Source organism: Schistocerca americana, chromosome 1, assembly GCF_021461395.2.
Source record: "Schistocerca americana isolate TAMUIC-IGC-003095 chromosome 1, iqSchAmer2.1, whole genome shotgun sequence".
In the NCBI taxonomy this organism is placed as follows: domain Eukaryota; kingdom Metazoa; phylum Arthropoda; class Insecta; order Orthoptera; family Acrididae; genus Schistocerca; species Schistocerca americana.
Genome location: NC_060119.1, coordinates 144,552,540 through 144,577,135, shown reverse-complemented (window position 1 = coordinate 144,577,135; position 24,596 = coordinate 144,552,540). Strand labels below are relative to the sequence as shown.

The following is a 24,596-nucleotide window of genomic DNA, read 5'->3' as shown; positions in this document are numbered from 1 at the left end:
ACTCATATTAGGCAGCAATCTATGTGAATTCTTCCTCTGTACTCTTTCTTTATCAAGTGCACACTTCCATGCATTGTCAATGTGTAGCAATTATTGAAATTGCTATCACATAGTCCAATTTCTATTGCTTCTCTCACAACAGAGTCCAATAAGCAGAAGTGTGAACCAGTATTCTCTTATGTTCAAACATAATATGGTGCTTACTTATAAGACTGTGTTCAGCTACTACCAATATTTCAGAATTCCTGTACTTAAGGTGAACGTTTCATTCCGAGGAAGTCTCATTTTCTCCAGTTCTTTCTCCTTTCATCTCTCAGATGAAGGAGCCCTGGATTCTGGATTATATTAACAGTATAGCTGCTTCAAATGTGTCAGACCAATATAGATTAATGACACCTCATTTCACCATCTATTTTTAAAGTGTGTTTTCCAACTGCAATAAAATTAATTTCAGAGAAGGAAAGGAACACTATGAGTGCTGATCAGAATGTTGTGGACATCAAGAGACGCAGAAATTAGAACGTCCTCTTCCTGAAACATGGGCACTTGACAGTTTGTAAAGCTTACAAACGAAAAGATAACTAAATGATAAGTTTAGTTACCTAGTACAATATTAAATACTGATAACAAAATAAAATACTCTTGACCAATAATATTGGTTGTGATCATTTATCTTCACATCAAATACCCTATAGTAGAAGAATAACACTTGAACCAGGTGATTTTATCAGTAACAAGTATCAATATCAAATCCAGTGAATATGTGAAAATATTTCATAGTAGCAAAAGGTAAGACAACAACTGGATCAAGGTCAACAGTCAGTTCTTGAAACTTGCAACACACATTTTATTCTGAAACAGTAAAATGTAAGTTGCAAAATAACTATACAACCTCATAATACAAACTCAGCATCTAATTAGTTCTTTCAGTTCACATCATTCAAACTTATTTCTCACAATCGGATGGAACATCCTTAACATATTACATTCTCAATAACATATATTCAAGATTAGATCGTGAACATGATGTACAGAACATACAAATAACTATCATGGCCTTTCAAAACCAAGGAAACTTCAATTTTCAGTCTCACTGCCAGACACAGCACCCAAGCTGTTCATAGCTATTAAAAAAAACTGAATAGCAGCCTGAACTAAATTTAAAACTTCCTTGGTAAAGAAATGGCATTTATTCATATTACAACAAAAATAAGTTTCTTACTCACCAAATATATTCAAGTTATTCAAGATACGTGCAATGTTACCAGCACCTTCATTAGACGTTTTCCCTTTCTTCACATTCTTTTTAATCCCAGAAAATGTCTGTTTTTTACTTGTGCCAACATTATCCTTTGACAGCCCTGCTGTTGTTTTCTGGGTAACAACTTTATTGCTGCTGGTGTTGTTACTGACCTTCCTTCCTGTGAAAACATTACATAAGTGATTACTGGAAAGTTATCTTTTACGATTTACTGTACCAGTTCACAGGAGGAGGAAAGCGAGCTTAATGTCTTGACAACAGCAACATCATTAGATATGGAAAGGAGTGAGGGAAAGAAGAGAATCCATTCTGATGAGTGATTTAAGAGATCTGAGAGAACTTCAGCACACTTAAATCCCAGACGGCAGATGATACTGGACTAACAGAAGCTATACATAGCTTGCTGGGCCATGAAATATGTAAGCTAATACTGTGGCATGCATTTAACAGCATTCAGAACAAGACATCAGTATACACAGAGTCCCTAACTTTCTTCATGCTGCCTTCATTTCTTCCAACATGGTTGAAATGCATGCAGCTGTGTTGATTTTCAGGTCCAACCCTTTATTCAGTTCTGCAAGCTAACATTTCTCATAGATCTTTCAGACCCGATTTTTTTCTGGGGGAACAAAAATTTTTCTTTCTACTCTTAGGTGATTTTTTATGATTTTAGATGCAAGATTTATATAAATTTATCCATTTTCGAAATATACTTTGTAAACTTGGCTTCTTTCTGTAGACTAAAGTAACTAATTTTGATATATTTACTGTTGTAATGAATAAACTGATCAGTCAATAATTACCATGAAAAATAACAATACTAATATTCAACTATACAGTGGAATGTAGCTAACCAACTACTTCCATTTCTTCTGGCGATCACAAGCTGCTGCACACTGCTACAATGACTTGCATATATTTTTATAGTAAACCCCAACAGTTGGCAGCACTCGTACATGACAAACTAGACTGAACATTCACGAATGTGTACATGAGGTTTCCTCTGTGGAAAAATATTTCTGTTGCAATTAAGAGACAATAAAAGTTACTGTACACAACTGTAGCCAGTGTTTCTAAAAGGGATAGTGTATTCATACTGTCTGCTATGAGAAAGATTTAATAGTGCACACAGGATATGTATAAGCAGACAAAGAAATACATAGCTGGCTGGCATCAGTGGAGGAAACCACACTATTTAATTCCTATAATTGTAATTATGAATAGGTTAGTGCTACTCATAATCAATTGTTAGCATACTTTACAGAAATAGCCTCCAGAGCCTCCTTTGGAGCTATTTTAACACAACAATAGTGACAACACTAGACTTCAAGTGGATCCCTGCATGCAAGATATCAGCCACCATGTGGATAGTCATCTACACAGACCAATAGACCGAGAAATTACTGTTTCTCCTTGATAATGTACAACTTGTTTCTTTCCACATTCCTGGAGGCTCTCCTTCATTACCAGATTTACAGAACATGATGTCTGAATGACTCAATGAATGATGAAGACTATAGGAAACATGGTGGGACAGTTTACTGCATACGCTGAAGATGTACAGCTGAGATCTAGGTACACACCAGCGAGGGGGTGTGTGAAGTGATCTGATGGATACAGTGAAGTGGAGGAAGGAAAAGATCTCTGTGGAGGATTTACAACTGAATTTCAGTTTAGAGTCCTGCCCTACATTGGGCGACAGTGTTAGAGTTGTTAGGAAGAAATATGTGACACTGAGGTCCAGGTTGCCCACAATCGGGGCCAAGGGAGGGCTGCACCCCCTCCCAACTATAGTATAGTCGGGAGATCTTCTTCCAAAGAAATGATTAAAAAGTTGGTATTACCTAGGTTTTTAACAGGGTTGGAAATGAAACTTTTTTTACAGCTTCTTACAACCAGCCATTCATCTTTCAAAATGTTAAAAATACTTGATACCTCCATGTTTAGCCCCCCCCCTTTCCCCTGCACAAGCTATTGTATGGGCACCCTTGGCTGAGGTAGTTAGAGAATTAGTGGATAGTGGAGGCACAGTTAAGTAGTAATTGACAACGCTGAAATTGCAAAGGTAGGATCCCAGACTACACCAAAAAACTCAACTTGTTCAGAAAACCATGGTGGCAAGTCTTACCCCATAATGGCAAACTAGGTCTAGAAGTCACACTGCCTGATGCCTCTGAACCACATTCCTGGTATCCACACTCCAGCTGTGATAAAACTAAGAGCCCTGCAGTACTGTTATAGATGCCAAGAAATATGACAGAGAGCGGAGTGCATTTAGTTTCCACATCCACTTTTATCTGACCTGATGGATGTGGAGCAGCTACAACTGTCTGACATCAGAGGTAGACCACGAAAGCAGGATTGTACACTACTTTGAGAAACTGGGTCCCTTAGAAAAGTTCCAGGTCCAGGTGGATCAGTGTACGACAATGAAAGAACATATCTGTGTTTTGGCAGGGTAGAATTACTGAAAGCCATGGTAACAGGTTCAAGGCAAGGCCCTTTGTATAGCTCCTTGGACTAGATACTTCAAATGGGATGCTACCTGAGAGCTGTACCAAATGCAAAAGTCATCTACATAAATTGTAGAAGTATCTGTTCATTCTGGGGAGTTCACGGGTCCACTGACAGCTTCAAGGAAATAGGTGATACTGAGGATGGAGCCCTGGACTATAACATTCCCCCACAACTGAGGGGAACTGAAGAATGTTCCAATCATGAACAATCAGTGGGACGAGAAGCTGTACATAAATGTCAGTGAAGTGCAACAAAAGTTCCAGCTGTGGAGTGTAATTAAGACATGATAGTGTCATATGTTTCAAGTAAGTTGACGAAAACCTAACAAGATGGTGGTGTTAAATAACTTACTAAAGTTGGAAAAAATTACTTGACAGTTGACCCTTCACGAGTTGGAACTGGCTTTCCCTCACCAGTGCACTCAATGTCACACCCGAATTGCTCATTGTTGCCAAACTGCCAAAACAATTGGTCAATTCACTTATAATTCCTAGTCCAGCTTTCTTTCTTGATGTTTTTGGGTACCGAATCCTGGATCTGGCCCTTCTATTTCACACTGCATCACGCGTGGTACCCCCCCCCCCCCCCCCCCACACACACACACACAAACACTCAAGCATGTGTACGTACACACTTCATGCACAGCACTAACCAGGCACTACTGGATCCTTCCACACAAGACACAATTCAGTGTCACATGTACAGTTATTATAATTACAGAGATTAGCTTACATCAGAAAGCTTTGCAAGATGCTGCATACAGACGAATTTTAAAAGGCTACAATTCATTGTTGCAACTGGGCCCCAGAGTCATAAATATAGCAACCTTACAAAGTTTAGTGGCGTAGCTCAGTGGTTAGCATGTTAATGCAATGTGTACAAGGTCGCACATTCGGATCACATGAAATACACCAATTTTTATTTTTTATTTTTCCAATCAATCAATATACTTTATTATTTTTATTCAATTACTTGGTTTAAAGATTTTTGTGTGTATGATACTTCATGATGATTTTCATCATCATACTGACTTTTATTTGCTCTCATTTCACTTCCTATCAGTATATTTTCATTTGGAATCTGCCTGTGTTGCCCATTACCTGCAACCACGTGCCAACCAGAACTGCCCATTGGTTGGTAACGCGATAGCTCATGTAGCCACTGTGATGAATGTTCAGGTACCACTAACCAATGATAGCAAGAAATTATGGTTAGCTTTTAGCACTGAAACTGAAATTTTTCTATCTCGTATTTGCTCATAGAGGTTAGCTTCAATCGCCCTGAAGAAAGTGATCATGATTTTAGTTCTGCTGCAGATTGCTGACCACTGTTTTCTCAGATACATTGCACATCACAAGCTTGTGGCTGAGTTAGCATGTGAGTTTAAATTCACGGCTACACAACATGTCATCCGCCAGTTCAGTCATTGATCATTTAAAATCAGCTGTCAACAGAGCATCACACATTTTTGTCATACCTTGTGAAGGCTGCTTCCAACATTGCTCTGCATTGCACATTAATAGCATTTGTAAAGTGACCTGCTGTGTTTGTGTGTAGCCTACAACCGAGTGGCAGCCGATGTGGAAACACTGTAGCAGCAAGTGACAGACGTCAATTATCAAATGATTTTAATTGGACTGTAGTCTTATTGCTGTTTCTAATCTGGCTGGGAGGTCTCTTGTTTACTGAACCTCCCAGAAACCAGACTGGCAGGTAGATAAAAGTCCACACAATTTGAGGGCCCAGATGCAATTAAAAGTTCTGAGAAGTTAATTTTACCAGTCTACATTTATCTGTTGGATCATTTGATAATGGAACAAGTCAGGGCTTGAGGCCATGTCATGGGACAAGTTGAGGCCACAAAGCAGTTCCTATCCTTTAAATGTTTGTTATGTGACCTGAACAGTATACAGTAAAGGTTGGGAAGATCTTTCCATCCCTTGTTTATATGCCTGGAAGGTGGGAGGGCAAGTGAGTCAATGATGTCACCACCATGAAACCAACAGCTGGGAACAGTCCTTGGTCATCAAAGGCCAAGTAACCCACAATGTCTGACCTACAACTGGGAGGGAATACGTATTCCCAGGAAAGAGATATATCAAACCAGGCATCCTTTTTCATTTAATTAAAAACTGAGCTCTTGTGTTGATTTTCATAGTGTACATCTTCAAGTTTGCCCTCTGGAATACCTGACAGGCTGGTCAGTCTGGAATGGGAGGTGACAAGACCATCAGGAAGAGGTCACTGTCACAGAGTGTGATATATACAGCCCTTTGTAATAAAATAACTAAGTTCAGTGAATAAAGAATAAGATCTATGGGCAAGAACAAGCTGTGTGCTGTCCTAAATTGGGTAAGGGACCAGTCATTGTGATAAAATTCAAACTTGTCAAGGAACTATTCAATGAAGAGGCCTCACTGGATGGTCTGGAACTGCTCCACAAAGGACTATTAGCATTAAAATCCCCAAGGAGGAAGGGGGTGTCACTATATCATATCCAGTAACTCACAGTACGGATTTCCCTCTTTAGCGGCAGGTAAATATTGCAAACAGTGATATCAACGATCATTCGAATCCACACAGCCACCACACACTATTGTGTTTGGAAGATGTTAAATACTTGTGTTGATCCACTGTGCCATCCAGAATGATAAGATTACCCAGAGAAAGCCACAAAAACATTCCCCAGATCACAATGCTCCCTCCTCCAGCCTGGTCTCTTCCAAAGATTGTTGAAGAATGTTTGCTATCAGACACGTCATGCCCTATACGGCAACAGTCATCTGTCTGATGGAGCATAAAACATGATTCATCTGCAAAGGCAACCTGTTGCCACTAGTTGACATCCAGTTGCAGTTGCGGTATTGGCATGCAAATTCCAGCCTCCGTTGCTGATGAAAATCAGTCAGCATGGGTACATGGTAGCCCCTTGGTTAATATAAATGGTCAGTTGCTCTGCATTTGCACATATATCCCACGTACACATCTCTGCTGCCACTGTTCACCCGTCATTTAAGGCTCGTGGTGCACCACAGTTGTCTCAGTGCTGGTTTTGGATAGCGCCATGCACCATATATTTTTAACCACAGCAGCATGCAAACAGTTTACAAAATTAAGTATTTGGGAACTGCTTTCATCCTTGGCCTTAAAGCCAATGATCATGCCCTTTTGGACATCGGATAAATCACTCTGTTTCTGACAATGACTGCAGTGTGTTCCGTGTACCCCAACACACTTTATATTCCTCCACTGCTAGTGCTGCCACCTGCCGACTGCGAGTGGTCACTGCACATTGAGTCTAACATAGGTGGTGATCACAATACTGTGGCTGGACCATGTACTATCAATGTATGTACTCTACAAGTCACCATCATATGAAACGTGGTGACCTGGAAAGATAGTGTACCAAAATCAATCCTCCTCCTGCTCTTAAGCTCATTCCGATAAATCGATTTGCCCCCTGCCCTTCTTATGGCTAAACATACATGGTCATTTCACCTTAAATTGTTCATGTTGCATTTAGTGACACTATGGTTTAACTTCTCAATGAATTCACTGCTATTTTTATCATTCAAAGAACATCTGCTTCTAAGCTGGTTTGGAATTATGTATGTGACTCATATAAGTTAAACTGTGTGCCCGAGTCAGACAAATACCTAGATACTCTATTCTTACAAGTGATATTTTCCAATGATCCCCCAAAACACACTTCACATCATGCGGCTTACAATTAGTGCTTAATCTCTAGAGAAAAGAAAAGTTGCAAGCATTATGACCACATTAATCAAAACATGTCTGTACCATCACTAATGTTACAAGAGTTCAATTGTGTGTTGAGAAAAGAATGAAGAAGAGTGGAAGACACAGCATCTGAACAATTATGTTGTCTTCCAAAGAATGAATGAATCTATAGCTAATTAATCAGCCTGATAAATGACGTATTCAGTCAATAGCAATTGCAACGAAGTATGAGGACTGGAGGTGGTGTGTAGATACCCAGCTGAAGTTGTGGTATTGGTGTGCAAATTCCAACCTTGCCACTTCCCCTCGTTCATGACTTTTTTTTTTTAGATTGGAAAAAGAAGAGAACAGATTTCCAAATCCACAGCAATGATTCTGGAAAGCTTTACAGTGGATTTGTGGCTACCTTTGAACCTCTTCTCCTGATCACAGGACAGCAAACACCCTTAGTTACTTCAGACCACAATACACACTTTTGAATGCTATCACAGACACACAAACCACACTCCAATGCCGTAACACTGGAGGTGGTGATGGACTAGCAGTCTCTATTCCTTTGCTGGAATTCTCCAGAATAAGTTCATTTTGCTAAATAACTTTCAAAATGTAAGTTACACAAAACACCCAGAATGCTGAATTTGAGTTCAGTTCAACAATTGTGCCATCTCACTGAGTTACCTGAGAAGAAATACAGATAAAAAAAAGAGAAGTAGGGGTGGGGGGGGGGGGGGGGGGGAGGGAGGGAGGGAGGGAGAGGGGGATGGAGGGAGGGAGGGAGAGAGAGGGGGATGGAGGGAGGGAGGGAGGGAGAGAGAGGGGGAGGGGGAGGGAGGGAGGGGGAGGGGGGGGGGAGAGAGAGAGAGAGAATTTTTTTTCCAGGGTGCAAAAAAACTGGCATCATTTACGCACCCATGTCAGAACTGAAGAACACAAAGACAAATAGGAGTTATAAAAAACTACACATTCATCCCAATCGACGGAAGAGAAGACAGCTAAAAACAGAGATGTGGAGAAAGATCTATAAAATACGCTATAGAGAAATGGAGGTCCAAAATTAAAAATTAAATGACTTCAGCCATACTGATAGAAAGTAAAATGCAGTCAACAGCCCGCACGTCATTCCCTAAAACAGCCTCTAAATCAGACAGAAAACACAAACGGGAACGTAAACGGTTAAAAAAGGGAACTCCATCAGGAAATGGCAGGCAATTAAAAGTCGAGTGCAATGTGGAGAAAGGGGTGGGGGAGCACCACTTAACATGACCACCTCGCAGCAGAAGGGCCGAGAGGAGGTCATCCAAGCTGCTGGGGGAGGCTTAATAACCCAAGGCTTATTCCCATGAAGGGAGGATCAGAGGCAATGCCAAAGTAATACCACCTCCTGACAGACGGCAACACAGTGATCATCGGAGGGAATGTAAGAACTAGTGGGCTGAGGTATGAGGACTGCAGCCTTGGTAGCAGCCTCAGTTCCTGTCAAACAGACATGACCAGGAACCCACATAAACATCAAAGTGGCTCCATCAAGAGTGAGCAAGTGACTGTTTTCCTGGACCGGTTGCACTAAGGGATGGATGGCGTCCAGCACACAGAGGCTTTGAAAGGCGCTGAGAGAGTCTGAGCAGAAGACACAATTGAAAAGCCTGTGTCGCCGGATGTACTCAGTGGCCTGATACAGGGCAAAGAGCTCTGCTGTAAATACTGAGCAGTGTGCCAGAAGCCGATACTGAAAAAAGTCAGTGCCAATGACAAAGGCACACCCAACACCACGGTCAGTCTGAGAGCAATCAGTGTACACGAAGGTACTATCGTGAAGTTCCAAGTGAAGGTCGTGAAACTGAAGGTGATAGAGCGAGGCTGCAGTAATGTCCTTAGGAAGAGAATGAAGTCCAATGTGAACACGGGCCACCGCACGAAGGTGGTGAAGGGTTCACACCCAACGGGAAAGTTGCAGGAAGTGTGAAATTAATCTGTTGGAGCAAGAGGCAAAAGCAAACTCCAGGAGGTAACAGAGAAGACGGACATGCCCTATACTGGTGATCAAAGGAGTCATCAAGGAAGGAGGTATAGGATGGATGGCCACACATGGCAGACAAACAGCATGCATATCTGCTGAGTTGAAAGTCACAGCAGTAGGACAGTAGTAGTTTGGCAGCTTCTGCACACAAACTCTCAACCAGGCTAGTGTAAAAGGCGTCAGTGGCCAAACAGATGCCACAATGGTGGATAGTATTCAGACGGTGTAAGAGGGACAGACATACAGATGCATCAACAAAGCACCCATAATCTAGTTCTGAACGACAAGGGACTGGTACAAATGGGGAAGGGTGGTTCGACCTGCACCCCAAGAAGTACCATTGAGGACACATTGGACATTGAGGGACCAGATACAGTTGGCTGCTAGGTAAGACATGTGGGAGGCTTAGGAGAGTTTCCTATCGAGCATGAGCCCAGGAATTTCGTAGTTTCAATGAAAGGAAGAACAACAGGCCCAAGATGTAAAGATGGTGGGAGAAACCAATCGTACTGCTGGTGAAGAAGCGAAACATACTGTCGATGCTCCACGACTAAAGACGATCGAGACGTTGCTGAAGACACTGCTCAATGAGACAGGTCTGTGGAAAACTTAATTGGATGGCAAAATTGTAAACAAAAAGGGAGCTGGAGATGCTCGGCAGGAGACAGGTCATTATAGGGTTAATGGCAATAGCAAAGAGGACGATGCTCAGGACGGACACCCGAGGTGCACATTTTTCCTAGATAAAGATGCCGACAAGGCAGAACCCAAATGCACCTTGAAAACTTGGTCTTTTAAAGATTTGTGAAGGAAATGGGGCAGGCGGCCACAGAAATCCCAAGTGTAGAAAGTACGGATGATACCAGTCTCCAGCAGGTGTCGTAGGCTTTCTCTAAATTGAAAAATACAGTCACACTCTGGGATTTCTAAGGAAAACCATCCATGACATGGGTGGACAAAGTGACGAGATGGTCAACTGCAGAACGACGCGTTCAAAATCCACACTGTGCAGTCGTTAGTAAATTGTGAGACTTGAGTCACCAGACCAGCTGGGCATGAATCATACGTTCCATAACATTGCAAACACAGCTAGTGACAGAAATGGGGCGGTAGCTACAAGGAAGGTGTTTGTCCTTACCGGACTTAGGTATGGGTATGACAGTGACTTCACGTGAGTGTCTGGGAAACGTGCCCTCTGCCCAGATACGGTTGAATGTATTAAGCAGAAAGTGCAAGAGAAAGGTGCCGCAACATCTGAATGTGAACAGTGTCTGGCCCTGGGACAGAGGATCAAGTTGAAGTGAGAGCATGATCTAGCTCCCTCATAGTAAAGGCAGCATTGTAACACGATTATGAGAAGAGAAGGGTATCGTCCGAGCCTCCTCCGCTCGTTTCAGATGGAGGAAGGCAGGGGGTTAGTGGGGAGAGCTGGATATCTCCAAAAAATGGCAGTCCAAGGTGTTTGAGATAGAAATAGCGTCCACAATGGCTTCGTCTGCTACTGTCAGGCCAGAAATTGGGGAATGCATCTTGGCTCCAGAGAGCTGTCAGAGGTTGGCCCACATGACAGAAAAGGTAGTGGAACTGTTAAAAGAACTAGTGAATGAAATCCAGCTAGCTTTTTTGCTTTCCTGAAGAACGCGACGACACTATGTGCCCATCTGTTTATAACAAATGCAGTTTTCCATTGAGGGGCGATGGTTAAAAACACAGAGAGCACGTCTCCGCAAATGAATAGTGTCACGGCATACCTCAGTTCACCAATGGACCAGGACAAGGTGTGGTACAGAGGAAGTGCAAGGAATGGGACATTCTGCAGCAGTAAGGATAATGGTTGTTAGATATTCCATCTGGACATCACAACTTGTGAAATCTTGTTCGTCGAAGGTCACCAGGAGGAGTAAAGTCTCCAGTCAGCCTTAGTAATCTGCCATTTGGATGGGCACACAGGTGGGGTAGGAGTCAGCAAACGGATAGCACATAGGAAATGGTTGTTGAGTATGTGTCAAAAAGAATGGACCACTCGAAACGATGGGCAAGCTGGGCAGTGCAGGATGTTAGGTCCAGATGGGAATAGGTGTGCGAGGAGTCTGAAAGGAATGTGGATGCTCCTGTGTTAAAGCAGAAGAGGTTAAGTTGATTAAGAAGGTCAGCCAAGAAGGCACCTCTCGGACAGGTTCCGAGAGAACCCCAAAGGGGATGGTGCACATTAAAGTTACCGAGCAGCAGAAATGGGTGAGGTAGCTGCCCAATAAACTACAGGAAGTCTGCCCTGGTGACATCAAATGACGGACGGATGTGAACAGTACAAAGGGAAAAGGTCAAGTGAGCAAAGAAAAGGCGAACTGCAACAGCCTGAAGATGGGTAGTCAGGGAGATGAGTTGACTATGAATGTTATCCTGTATGAGCAGCATGAAGTCCCCATGAGACGGAATGCCGACCTCAGGGGAAGGTCAAAATGGACCGAGGAGAAATGTGAAAGCTCAAAGCAGTCGTGAGGATGCACTGTTGTTTCCTGAAGGCAAAGTACAAGTACACACTGTGATTCTGAAAGCAGATGTAGATCCTTGTTGTTGGATCATAGGCCATGAACATTCCATTGGAGAGACATGATGAGACAAAATGAAGGGGTGTCACCTCGGCAGCTGGTGAGTGTCAGCCTGTGAAGACTCGCTGGTACAGGGCACAGAGGCAAGAGGATCCTGCTCCCCGAGGTCCACAGAAGCGTCGGTTTCCTTCTGAAGTCCAACACAGAAAAATAGTAGGTGGTGCGCACCAGCAACACGAAGCCGGCCTGGTGAGGGAATCACGTGGCGACGTAGTTGAAGAGGATATTCGAGTCGTCGAAGGAGAAGACCTTTTACCTTTGTTGGACTTCTTCAAGCCTTTCCCGGTTAGCAGAGGGAGACTCAGCTGTTGGTTGGCTGGAGGGACATAGAAAGTCTTCATGGGAGTACTCCTCCTTTCTGGCCTGCCGGTTCTGTAGCTGGTGACTTTGCCCCATGAGGCAAGAGTTTGATGGCTCGTTGCACAGCTGGACGAAGGGACAGTGATGCTTCCATGATACTGGGTGATTTCACAACCTCAGAGAGCTCTGAATTTGAGGTCGCATGTCTGCATGGCCATCCCTTCATGGAGTTAGATGTAAGAAGAATGATACGATAAGGGCTAGACAGTGGAATGCAGGGTTTTCTGCTAGCCGATAACTTGCAAGCGACTGGATAAGGTACTTTTTCCTTTATCCGGATCTCCTGGAGAGCCCGCTTATCAACATACATGGGACAATCTCGAGAGGTGGCACAGTCGCCACTGCAGTTAATACAGTGGGGAGAAAGAGGCAGACAGTCGCCCTTGTGCGCGTCCCTACCACAGGTTACATATTTGGCCGGGAGTCGACAAGACATTCGAGTGTAGTTGAAATGGTGACAATGGTAGCAGTGCATCAGGTTCGGACTGTGATAACCTCATAGCACCACTCTACCAAAGGTGAGAAAAAGAGTGTGTGTGGGCACTAAAGAGACATCTACCTTTTTCATCAACTGATGGGCGACAATGAAACCCTGATCAGAGAGGTACATTTGAATTTCAGCCTCAGTCACACTGTCGAGCAACCTAGTGTAAATAACACCACGGGAAGAGTTCACAGAGTTCTACGACATGAATAGGATAGCCGTGGAGAAGCAAAGCGGCAAGCAGTTGTTGTGCTTGAGAATCAGAAGTAGTATTCTAAAGCAAACTGCCATTCCGTAAACGTTAGCAGAATTTCACAGGGCCAGTAATTGCATCAACATCTCTCTGTATCATAAACGGATTTACCGATGTGAAAGACTGACCGTCTTCACTACATGAAAAGATGAGGAAGGGTGGTGCAGCTCGGAGGGTCTTTGAATCGGATGCTTCATTCCATTTATGTTCGGTAGATGTGGACTGCAAAGACGATAATTGGCTCATTGCGAGGAAATACCCCACGATTGCCAGTGTCTCTGATGGTATACTCCTTCCAACTGGGGGCCCCCTTCACAAGGAGATGCACCCGCCTTAGGTGATTGTTCACACCTCAGGTCACACCTCCCGAATACCTGACGGAGGGACAAATTGTTAATCTGGAAAGATAGTAGCTCAGGCAATCACCCCTCCCTGTGCCTGGCCTGCACCAAGGGCTATGTGCAAACTGCACCTGCCAACCTGTGGCTGGGAATTACGCGTTACCCAGTCACCTGTTACGCAACAGATGCATAAACTGGCTTCAGGAGCAGACAGGGAGGAAGAAGAAAAAAGGGGAGCCTCAAACACCAAAGCAGAGGAAGGATAGGAGAAGGTGAACTAAGAAAGGAAAAAGGAATGAAAAATAGTGGTCGAGACTGTTCTTATGTCAGCTACGAACAGTGTGGAACATTCCACAAAAACACCCCACACATGTTCCCCAAGGGAGGGGAAAAGGATAGCAAGGGGATAGACGTGCAGCATGGAATGGAAAGGATGCTGCAAAGGCCAGGGCCCTGTGGTAGCCTAGCACAGACCTAACCTACCAAAGAGTGGCAAGTTCCCCGTATGTGTGTGTGTGTGTGTGTGTGTGTGTGTGTGTGTGTGGAGGGGGGGAGATGTGAGTGAGAGGGGGAGGAGGTGCGCGAGAGAGAGAGAGAGAGAGAGAGAGAGAGAGAGAGAGAGGGGGGGGGGGGCGGGGGGGGGGGGGGGGGGGGGGGGGGGGGAGAACACGTATTTTCTCTTATGTAACTATATTTACTGAACAGGAAATATTACCTGCCACACTACCAATCTCTTCTGGCTGTACTTTCACCAATGGATAAGGAGCTTGTTGAACTCTTCTGATATTACGCACATAACCAGTGTTATTCCGTACTTGGGTCAGGTTACAAAAATTAATAATGTAGGGAAAACCACCATGGGTCTTGCTGATGTCAGTCGTCTGGTCTCCCTGAAAAATTAGAAACATTCAGAATCAAACATGGTAGCATACAAATAAATCTGTTTGTCCAGATGAACACATATAACAACAATATACAGTGTACAATAACCTGATTAAACAACACAGAGACTCCTGGATTTTAAACAAGTCACCACATAGTCAATTTTTTTTATAACTTGTTTAAATATGCTGCACATGTGTCAAGCAATACAATATCGCTACCTGAGAGAGAGAGAGAGAGAGAGAGAGAGAGAGAGAGAGAGAGAGATTAACTGCTTATACTTATAACAAGGTATAACAAATATTCATACACAAAACAAGGATAAAAATGTATTATTGCTACATAACCCAGCATCACACAAGATGTCATTAAAGACAATGAAACAATAAGAAGATGGGAGTAACTACCCATAACTGACCTTACCACTTACCAGTACAAGTAATGACAGTATTATGAAAAGGAGAGATTGCTACTCACCATACAGTGGAAATGTTAAGTTGCAAAGAGGCACGATAAAGATACTGTCAAGCAACTTGTTTGAGTCTTTGTTGTGCTTATCTGTGACTCAATATCTCTGCTATAAGGTGAGTAGCAATCTATCCTTTTCATAATACACCATTCCATTCTGGATTTTCTATTGTCTGATCTTATCAATAAACAAACGTTTTTCGAAATCGTTTTCGGTTGGCTCCATTTATGGTATCTATGTAAACAAGGAATATATATTACAAGTATTTTTATATTACTAAATGAATAAGAACAGATGTCTACAAATCACATAGAGAAGCCTTTAAGGAGCACACAGGCACATTTAATAAGTTATCAGATCAACTCATTCACAAAATGTAGAAAACACACACACACACACACACACACACACACACACACACACACACATATTCAGCTCATACATTGTCACCGTAGTCTCTGAGCATTGAGATGTGACTGAGATGAGTAGCGATTTCAGCTGGGTGGGTGGTGGGGGTACAAAAGAGGTATGTGGCATGAAGGAGGAGGGGTAGCATGATAGGGGTGGGTGAAGATGGTGTACTATGCCTGTGGGAATGTGCAGCGACATGACGGAGAGAGGATGGTGTGCTGCATAGAACAGCACTAGGTTGTTGTTGGGGGAAAAAGGGAGAGAAGGACACACAGCTATGCAGATGTGCTGGAGAGATTACAGATGTCTGGGAGATGCAGGAGGTTGGTAGGGGTCAGAGGCAGATGGAGGACAGGGACTAGTGAAGGTTGAGACCAGTGGAGATTACGGGAGCAAAGGATATACTGTAGGGAGAGTTCCCACGTGTGCAACTCAGAAAAGCTAATGTTGATGGGAAGATTCCAGATGGCATGGACTGTGAAGCATATTGTGTTGTGCTGCATGCTCAACAATTGTGTGGTTCAGCTGTCTCTTTGGCACCTGAAAACAAATCTGTTGTGTGTCCAACAGCACACAAGCAACACCATGGTATGCCAAACTACTCATGGACAACCTAGATGAATCCTTCTTGGTCACCGAGCATCCCACAACCCTCACCTGGTTCAGAAATTCTGGTGACATCTTCATGATCTGGATCAAGGATGAGGATACGTGACCCACATTTCTTCAGAACCTCAACACCTCATTAGCTTACCTGGTTTCCCTTAGCCCAATAACCCACTTACGTTGATGTCAATGTCCACCTCACAGAAACCTACCAGCCGCAAACAATACCTCCATTTCGACAGGTGCAATCCATTTCACACAAAGAAATCCCATCCATATAGCCTAGCCCCCATGATTGTCACATCTGCAGTGATGAGCAGTTCCTCTCTAGATATGCTGAGGGTCTTGCTGAGGCCTTTATAAATTGAAATTATAATAACCACCCTGCTCAGAAAACATATCTGCACCTTGTCTCAGGCATCACCCACCATCATCTACATACCTACTGATCTGTCACAAAGGAGTAATTCCTTCATGACTCAGTGCCATGCAGCAATAAAGCATTACGATATTCTCCACTATGGTTTCCTATCTCTTGTTGCCCCTCCCTCCCACAGAGGTATTCTGCTATCTATCCAATCCACACAGCATCCTTGTTCATATCTATTCCACTCTTGCCCCATGACTCATATCCCTGGAAAAGACTTTGATGAAGAACTTGGTCCACACATCCTCTCACTACCACCTACTCCATTCCTGCCACAGGCATTTCCTAACCCATCAAAGACAGGGCCAAAAGTGAAAGTAGCCATGTGGTCCATCACCTTAGCTGCAAGTACTGTACAGCAATCTATAAGGGCATAACCATTAACAAGTTCTCTGTCCACATGAATGGCTACTGCCAAACTGTGGCTGGATAATCCAGCTGATGAGCGTGCAGCGCAAAACAGTGTGCTTTGACTTCAGCAACTACTTCGCAGCCTGGGCCACCTGAATTCTTTCAATCAACTCCAGTTTCTCTGAATTGTTTGGGTAGGAACATTCCCTGCAAAATACACTTTGTTCCCATAACATCCCTTGTCTCTTTACTACCTGTCCTTCACATGTCTTAATCCCCTTCCTGTTCCCACTCCTGCCTGACACACACCTTGCATGCTTCCAGGGATTCGGTATAGCACCTTTCCCTACTCTGCTTCTATCATCTGGTGTTCCCTGCCCACCACAGCCTCCTGATGCTGCACCTAACAGCCCAGCATCCTGTTCCTGCCACATCTGTGTACAGTCCCACAGGCAGCACTACAGTATCTTATTCCACCTCTACCACCATGCTATCCCTCTCGGTATAGTGGTTCTTCACTACTCACTTCAGTCAGTCCTCAGCATCCCAAAATGTAAGAGAGAGAGAGAGAGAGAGAGAGAGAGAGAGAGAGAGAGAGAGAGAGAGAGATCTGCTACTCACCAGGTAGTGGAGATGGAGTTGTTGAGTCACAGACAGGCACAACAGGAGGACTGCTAAACACATGAGCTTTTGACCACAAGGCCTTCTTCTAAAGTAGGCAACATAGACATATTCATGCAAGCACAACTCGCACACGCCCCTGTCTCTGGTCACCTTGGCTTCAGTGGCCAGAGACATTGGTCATGGGTGAGTGAGTTGTACTTTCATGAATGTGTGTGTGTGTGTGTGTGTGTGTGTGTGTGTGTGTGTGTGTGTGTGTGTGTGTGTGTGTGTGTGTCTACTTTACAAGAAGGGCTTTTTGGCCAAAAGTTCACATGTTTACAGTCTTTTTCTTGTGGCTGTTTGCGACTCAACACCCTCACTAATGGTGAGGAGCACTCTATGCTTTTTATAATATTGTCGTTATTCCATTCAAGATTTTCCATTGTTTGACGGTCTTACTCCAATAGCTTGTCCAACAGCCTACTTTTAAATGTATGTGTCTGCTGCTCAATGCCCCCTCTATGTGGTGAGTGGCAATCTACTTTTAACTTGTACTGTTACTCAGATTTTCCCCTATATGACACAACTATAATTGATATGAATACGGCTAACTAACAATAATGAACATCATCTTAGTACCTGTTGATTAATTTACCAATTTATCCTAAAAAGGGGGGCAACTACTGATCACCAGGCATGAAAGATATTTCTAAACTCCTGATTAATGGCACTGCCAATTTTTGATTAGTATTCTACTAAAATATGTCTTGTTACCCAGCGACATGTAACCAGCTAACATAATTGCATAGCTTGGTAACTCTCATACCTTCAAAAACATTCAAATGGTTCAAATGGCTCTGAGCACTATGCGACTTAACTTCAGTCGCCTACAACTTAGAACTAATTAAACCTAACTAACCTAAGGACATCACATATATCCATGCCCGAGGGACGATTCGAACCTGCGACCGTAGCGGTTGCTCGGTTTCAGACTGCAGCGCCTAGAACCGCACGGCCACGCCGGCCGGCCTTCAAAAATGTTCTAATCATATATAGCTAATACGAAAATAACTTCGTATGTCTTACCCTTGCCCATGCTGTTTCTATAAGGCACTGGATATCCATATCGTAAGTATGCCAGTCTCCCGGGCTGTCACCAGCCCATTCCCACTTTGCTCCTTTTGCTGCAGGTGAATCCAGGGAATAACATTTCCTCCTAACATTGTGGGGAACACCTGTAAAGTAGATATCATTCTGTCAGTATAATTATAAATGAGAAAATATGAACCATGTAAAGCACAGAAAGTGAACAGGCATATATACAACTAGAGCTTTCGTAGACTGAACTTGACTTAAAGTATGCCACTGGAATCACAAGTTACATCCTTTCAGATCACAGCACAGAGAAATTATATTGAAATTTTATACATAAAATACAAGTCGGATCTCAATACTACAGAATAGTGGCAATGAAGCAAACAGTTAGCATTACCTTTAATGACAGATCTACACTGACAGCAAAAGAAAGCAACACCACATCATCTGGACAACAGTGTCATCAAAGTTGATCTCCATCTCAGTTGCGGCTGTTTCTAACTTGAAGTAAACATTAACAGAACATGCAGTAACTGTATCAGTCAAAAGTGTTTGTTTTTTCCCTTAGCCTTGATGTTAATAGAAGGTCATGCAAAAATCTGATTGGGTCCAGATTTGTTAAATGAACACATGTGATCCTTAGTCCTCACACTTACCCCTGTCACATAATACTACACTCACTGCTGTGCACCAACAAGTGTTCTCACTGGGTTGCAATGAGACTACTTTAAAAAGAGAACTCCTGTAAAGTGTTCCGACTAATACATTAGTGGCACTGTAATAATTTTAGTTTTTTATGTGAAGATCATGGCTGAGTCTGCTTGGAACGCCTCACCATCTTTTCCAATCCTTCCGACATTCTTCCCCTTTTACCCCATTCCAGTGTTGTTCTCTCTTCTTCGTAAACTCCTTCACTCCAACAATCCATCTGTCTGTTAGTGTCTCTCTAGGTCTTTGGGCTTCTACTCTCATTTTGTGGGCGTGTCTTTGGTACCTTGACCACTCCCATTCTTTTAACATGCCCATACCACCTTAATCTTGTCTTTTCTATGGTTTCTAGCGTGGGTTTCTCTTTCACAATTTCACTCACCATCTCATTCCTTACTCTATCCATTCTTGTTAGTCCTGTCTTATTTCTTTAAAATTTAATCTCGCAAGCCTGTACCCTGTGCCCTGCCTTTTCTTCACTATACATGTTTTTGAAGTACATGTATGTATTACAGTATAATATGCTCAGTACAACACTGTTTTCATTTTATGGTACATTCCTGCTTCAGGCCAGGAATCCACACAAAGTTTAAGCAAATCAAATTTATACAAAGGAAATGAAAATATAGAGTTTAACATTTTGTTGAGGATTAGCAATTACAGAAACACTACTTTGGATATACAAGATTGACAATGGAAATCGCCCATATTCTCCTCACAGAAACAACTCTCAGAATCAACTGGTTTTACACACACCACAGGAAACCTTAACCTCAGTGTTCCTCCTAAAAGCATATCTAGTGCTTCAACAGGTTTGTCATCCTACTAGAAACAGAGAACCCCTACTTGTCACATGGACTTTGGTAGTATCTTCACCACATCTGTGATTTGATTCTTATTGCTTTGCAACTTGTCAGATGGGTAATTGCTATACAGAAAGTGTTTACTACTCAACATGTGCTTTGTCTCAAGTAAGTAAACTGTTCCTTCTGATAACATCTGCCTTCTTGTGGAACACTCCACTGTTCCACACTTCTTGGCAATTTTACATTTTCTTACTTTTCCATCCCTTAACCACTTCTTATGGATTTTTGCCCTTTTTTAATTTAACCCCCCCCCCCCTCTCCACATTTCTTGTTTTTGGATATATCATATCAAGACCTTGTTAAGTTAAAAGTTAGAGCCAACACCCATTAATGAAAACTAAAGCTAACCCTAAATCTTAGCATCAGATTTCAGAGCCCCAAGCTGAATCCTAAATCACAATTCAGTTCATAGTGATTTTTATCATTAACAGCAAATATTATTCAGTAATAAATTATACTAGTAAGTGAGAGTAATAACTGAATAATCTATACAGATGCCTCTGCATGATCCACAATAGGGCCTACACAATATTCTTATTGCTCACTTTTTGTAAATAATTAGACTGACCATTAATTCCTATTTTTGGCACTAGATCATATTTTCTTGTTGGAGTTGCATATAAAATTCTTTAAGACATTAAGACAAACTGTAAGTTGTGAAGCAGTTACATCTCTGCTTAGGTGGCACCTCAGGCGTGTCTGGCATGGTTTAGTTTATACTTATGTCATCAGCAAACATTACAGTTTTCAAACAGTCCTTTAGAATAATTAAAAGATAATTTTACAGGGGTCAGGTAGCTTGTGGTAAATGAGGTGAATAGTTCCTAGTCCATTGCAAGCAATATCTACATGTTCTTCTTGGGAAAGAACTTTATCTAGGCCTACCTACAGTGAGGATATGCTTAGTGCATCATTTTGCATCAGGTTTATGGGACCTGTTACACCAACACAGCTCCTCTCCCCTGTGTACACCCTGCTCTGAGCAGAACTTACTTCCTCCATTCCCAAATAGTAAGAATCAAGAAAAATCGTCACACAAGCAATAATTAGTCACCCACCGAACAAAACATTTATAAAATTGAAATTCCTAGTTTATTACACATTTACTGGTGAAATGGTAAGAAGGTATTAAGCCAAAAAAGAAAGGAAACTTTCTGGCCAAAATTGAAGAACGATAGTTCTATACATTCCACGAAATGCATGAGTGTTTTTAGGATTATAGAACAGTCACTAGAAGACAGTTGTTTCTCGATGAAAGACTCACTGAGATACTTAACCAGCACACTGAGAATGAAGACTGGGGATCCAAAAAGTGAAAGAAAAATGAAATGTAGGTCGCCTGCAATAGCTATTTGTTGCAATTCATATAATTCATGTTATTCCTTACCTGCATCTTCGGAACACTGGGTTTTCGTTTTCAGATCTATGTAGTACTTCTCTAACGATGGGTCGGCGTCACTCAGGAAGACCCTTGTCAGTTTCTTGCAGTTAGCTCTTTCAAGATGCTGTGAAACCTCTGGGCTATACGGTCGCCAACGTCCGTGTCTATTTTCCCATTCCCACACAACAACAGCGTGTCCCGACATGATTAATTAGAACACTAATAGGAATACAGCAACCCCACAGTACCAACATTTCGTTTATCAGCAGTCCTTATACTAGCCATGGCGCTATTTTTGTATACAATCAATTCTTGTTATAACTGTAACAATTAACAACTGTGAAACAAAAACGTTAAATACCTATCACATACTTCACACGACACTTATATCATACTTTCAAACAAGTGTCAATGCACCAAACATACAACAACAGTAGCTTCAAAGATTATCAATGGTAAACACAAATCAGAGATTATGATTGTGTGACCCACAAATTGAGGCATCGTACGAGCACCGTACCGTCCCGTTCGATTCCGTTTGCCGTGGAAAGACCTCCAAGAAATGAACAGAATGTTGACTATGACAAATAGAAATGGATATTATCATTGGCAAGTAAACTAATACTTCACCTACGACGTATATAGATACAAATACAGGGACTGACCAAAAAGATGCAAACACTGCGAGAAATGAATACTTCAACATGAATGCAAATGCAAGCCGAAGCTGCATGTTGTGATGTGTTTCAGCACGAGTGGCACCTGTGCAATGTCCTAAATACGTTGCAACTATCAATAGTGGGCAGAACAATGTTCTGTGCAGTTGTAACTGCATTATGTTGGAGCTAAGTAAATTCGAATGTGGGAAAATTGCTGGTGCTCGTGTGGTGGGTGCTTCTGACCCAAGATAGCCAAAGTGCTTGGTGTTTCAAGCGACACCATGTCGTAGATTTATACCGCATGCACAGTTGGTTTGTTGATTCGGGCAGGGGGCCAGTCAGCGAGGACATCGGCCCAATCAGATTAGGAAAGGAAGTCGCCCATGCCCTTTCACAGGAACCATCACGGCATTTACCTGAAGCGATTTAGGGAAATCACAGAAAACCTGAATCAGCATGGCTGTACGCGGGGTTGAACGGCCGCCCTCCCGCGTGCAGGGATAGCGAAAAAACATCATCCGCTAATTCACAACACGGACGAAAGTATGTGTTGAATGACAGTTAAGGGTGGTCGTTCAGTAGGATTGTGACGAAAAATAAGGCAACGACAGCTGCTGTAGCTATTGTATAACTGAATGTCGTATTCCAATTCCAAATTCACTCATCAATGATGCAAATGCCCATAACCAGAAAACGTGATGCCGAAGCCATAAAACCTGACAGTTATACAACCAATTAATGCCAAGAATCAACCATAATTCTAAGTATCCAATATTTGACTAAAACGAGTTAATAAATAAAGACCGGCGGTAACAAGAGTAGAGGAATGAACAACAGGAGAAACAGGAGTAGGAGCAACCATGGCTAAAGGAAGTCAAGAAGAAAAAGGAATCAGAGCTCTTTTAGTTAGTTTCTTGCAGTCATTGAGAAATGGAAGAATGTCATTTTATCAGACGACTCCTGTTTCATATTGTTTGCAACTTCTGGCAGAGTTTACAGTAAAATAGGGTAAAAGAGAACAGTGGGGTAACATGAGCAACTTGGACATTCACCGTGTTAAGTGCACGTTGTGGCTTCACTGTTGGTCTAGTGATATTGTCAATGTTATTAGGATGTGGTCAAAGAAGCGCTAGTTTATTTTGAAAGAAAAAGTTGTTGAATTTGTTAAAGGGGAGTATGAACATTCTTTTTAATGTCAAGTGTTTAAATTACTGTTAAAATATGCCTCAATGAACTTTCATTGTCCTGAAATGACCTTCATTATTGAGTCAGTTTTAATGCTTTCGTAACATAACCTCAAATACTAATGACAGTCTTGAAAGTTCAGTGCTGCCAACACAAGTAATGCAGCTTGCGAAAGTTCTTTGAGGGAACTATGATGGGGTTAGATGTGATTTAGTTTTCGTTCCGTAGACGCAAAAATGAGGTGATTCTTGTGGGTGTGGAACATGTCAGAAAGTATAACAAAAAAGTGGAACATTTGAATATAATACTCACTTTCCTGATCATGTGTCAGGAGATTGTCAAGACATGTGAGTACATTACAGAAAACTGGAACTGCTAATATTTACATAATTATTACACTCTCATAAGGAATCATAGTTCTGCTCTTTAAATAAATTTATCATACGCAAAATACTGAATTTTGACTGTTGTGACCCAGTGTCTCAAAACTGAAATCTAACAGACATTTTTACTTAAGCAACTTAACAGTCCCTGTTAAGATATTTATCAATAGAGTAGATGGAGTTTGCCTACCAAAAAGTCTTTCAAGCTCTGTCTAAACGGTGCTTTATCTGAAACAAATCTTTTTAATGGTTGTTAGCAATTTACTGAGAATGTGTGTTCCTGAATATTGGATCCCTTTTTGAACAAAGGTAAGTGATTTTAGGTCCTCATGTATACTGTTATTATTTCTAGTACTGCTAATATTTATTGAGCTATTGGTTGGAAATAGTGACATATTCTTTGCAACAAATTTAACTAAGGAATAAATATACTGAGAAGCAGTGGTTAGTGTGCCCAGTTCCTTGAGCAGGTTTCTACATGTTGTTCTTTAATTTACACTGCAAGTGCGACTTGTTACACGCTTTTGTTATCTAAACCTATTGCTTGATTTGACAAGTTACCCCAGAATATGATCACATATGACATAATAGAATGTAAGTAAGCAAGGTATGCACATTTTTTATACTTATACCTCTTATATGTGTCATAATTCGCATTGCAAATACAGACTTAGGCGCTTTAGCAATTCTGTGGGCTGCCCTTCCCAAGTGAATTTATTATAACTGTAATCCCAGAAATTTAACATTGTTAACCTCTTCTGCCTGCATGTCTTCATATGTTATACGCATGCTGGAAAAGAATCTCTTACAGGTCCTGAACTGCATATAGCAGGTCTTTCTAAATTTTAATAACAGTGAATTACCTTTATACTGTCTACTAATATCAGTAAAAATTTGATTAGCAGCCACTTCTAAATCTGTACTTAACTTGCTATTTTTGCAATGTTTGTATGATCTGCAAAAATGGTTCAAATGGCTCTCAGCACT

At 42.0% G+C, this 24,596-nt stretch overlaps 1 protein-coding gene across 1 annotated transcript in view; it reads right to left on the bottom strand.

Annotated features, from left to right (window-relative positions):
- The window catches only part of LOC124620789 (protein deltex), a 45,583-nt gene extending 23,781 nt beyond the window's left edge, over positions 1 to 21,802 (bottom strand). The window contains exons 1-4 of the mRNA XM_047147094.1: positions 21,389 to 21,802; positions 18,419 to 18,567; positions 14,299 to 14,473; positions 1,227 to 1,421 (exon numbers count right to left, since the gene is read on the bottom strand). Coding sequence (XP_047003050.1) covers positions 1,227 to 1,421; positions 14,299 to 14,473; positions 18,419 to 18,567; positions 21,389 to 21,587 — 718 coding nt within the window. The 5' untranslated portion in view covers positions 21,588 to 21,802. The remainder of the gene's footprint in view (positions 1 to 1,226; positions 1,422 to 14,298; positions 14,474 to 18,418; positions 18,568 to 21,388) is intronic.
- Between the last annotated feature and the right edge of the window lie 2,794 nt (positions 21,803 to 24,596).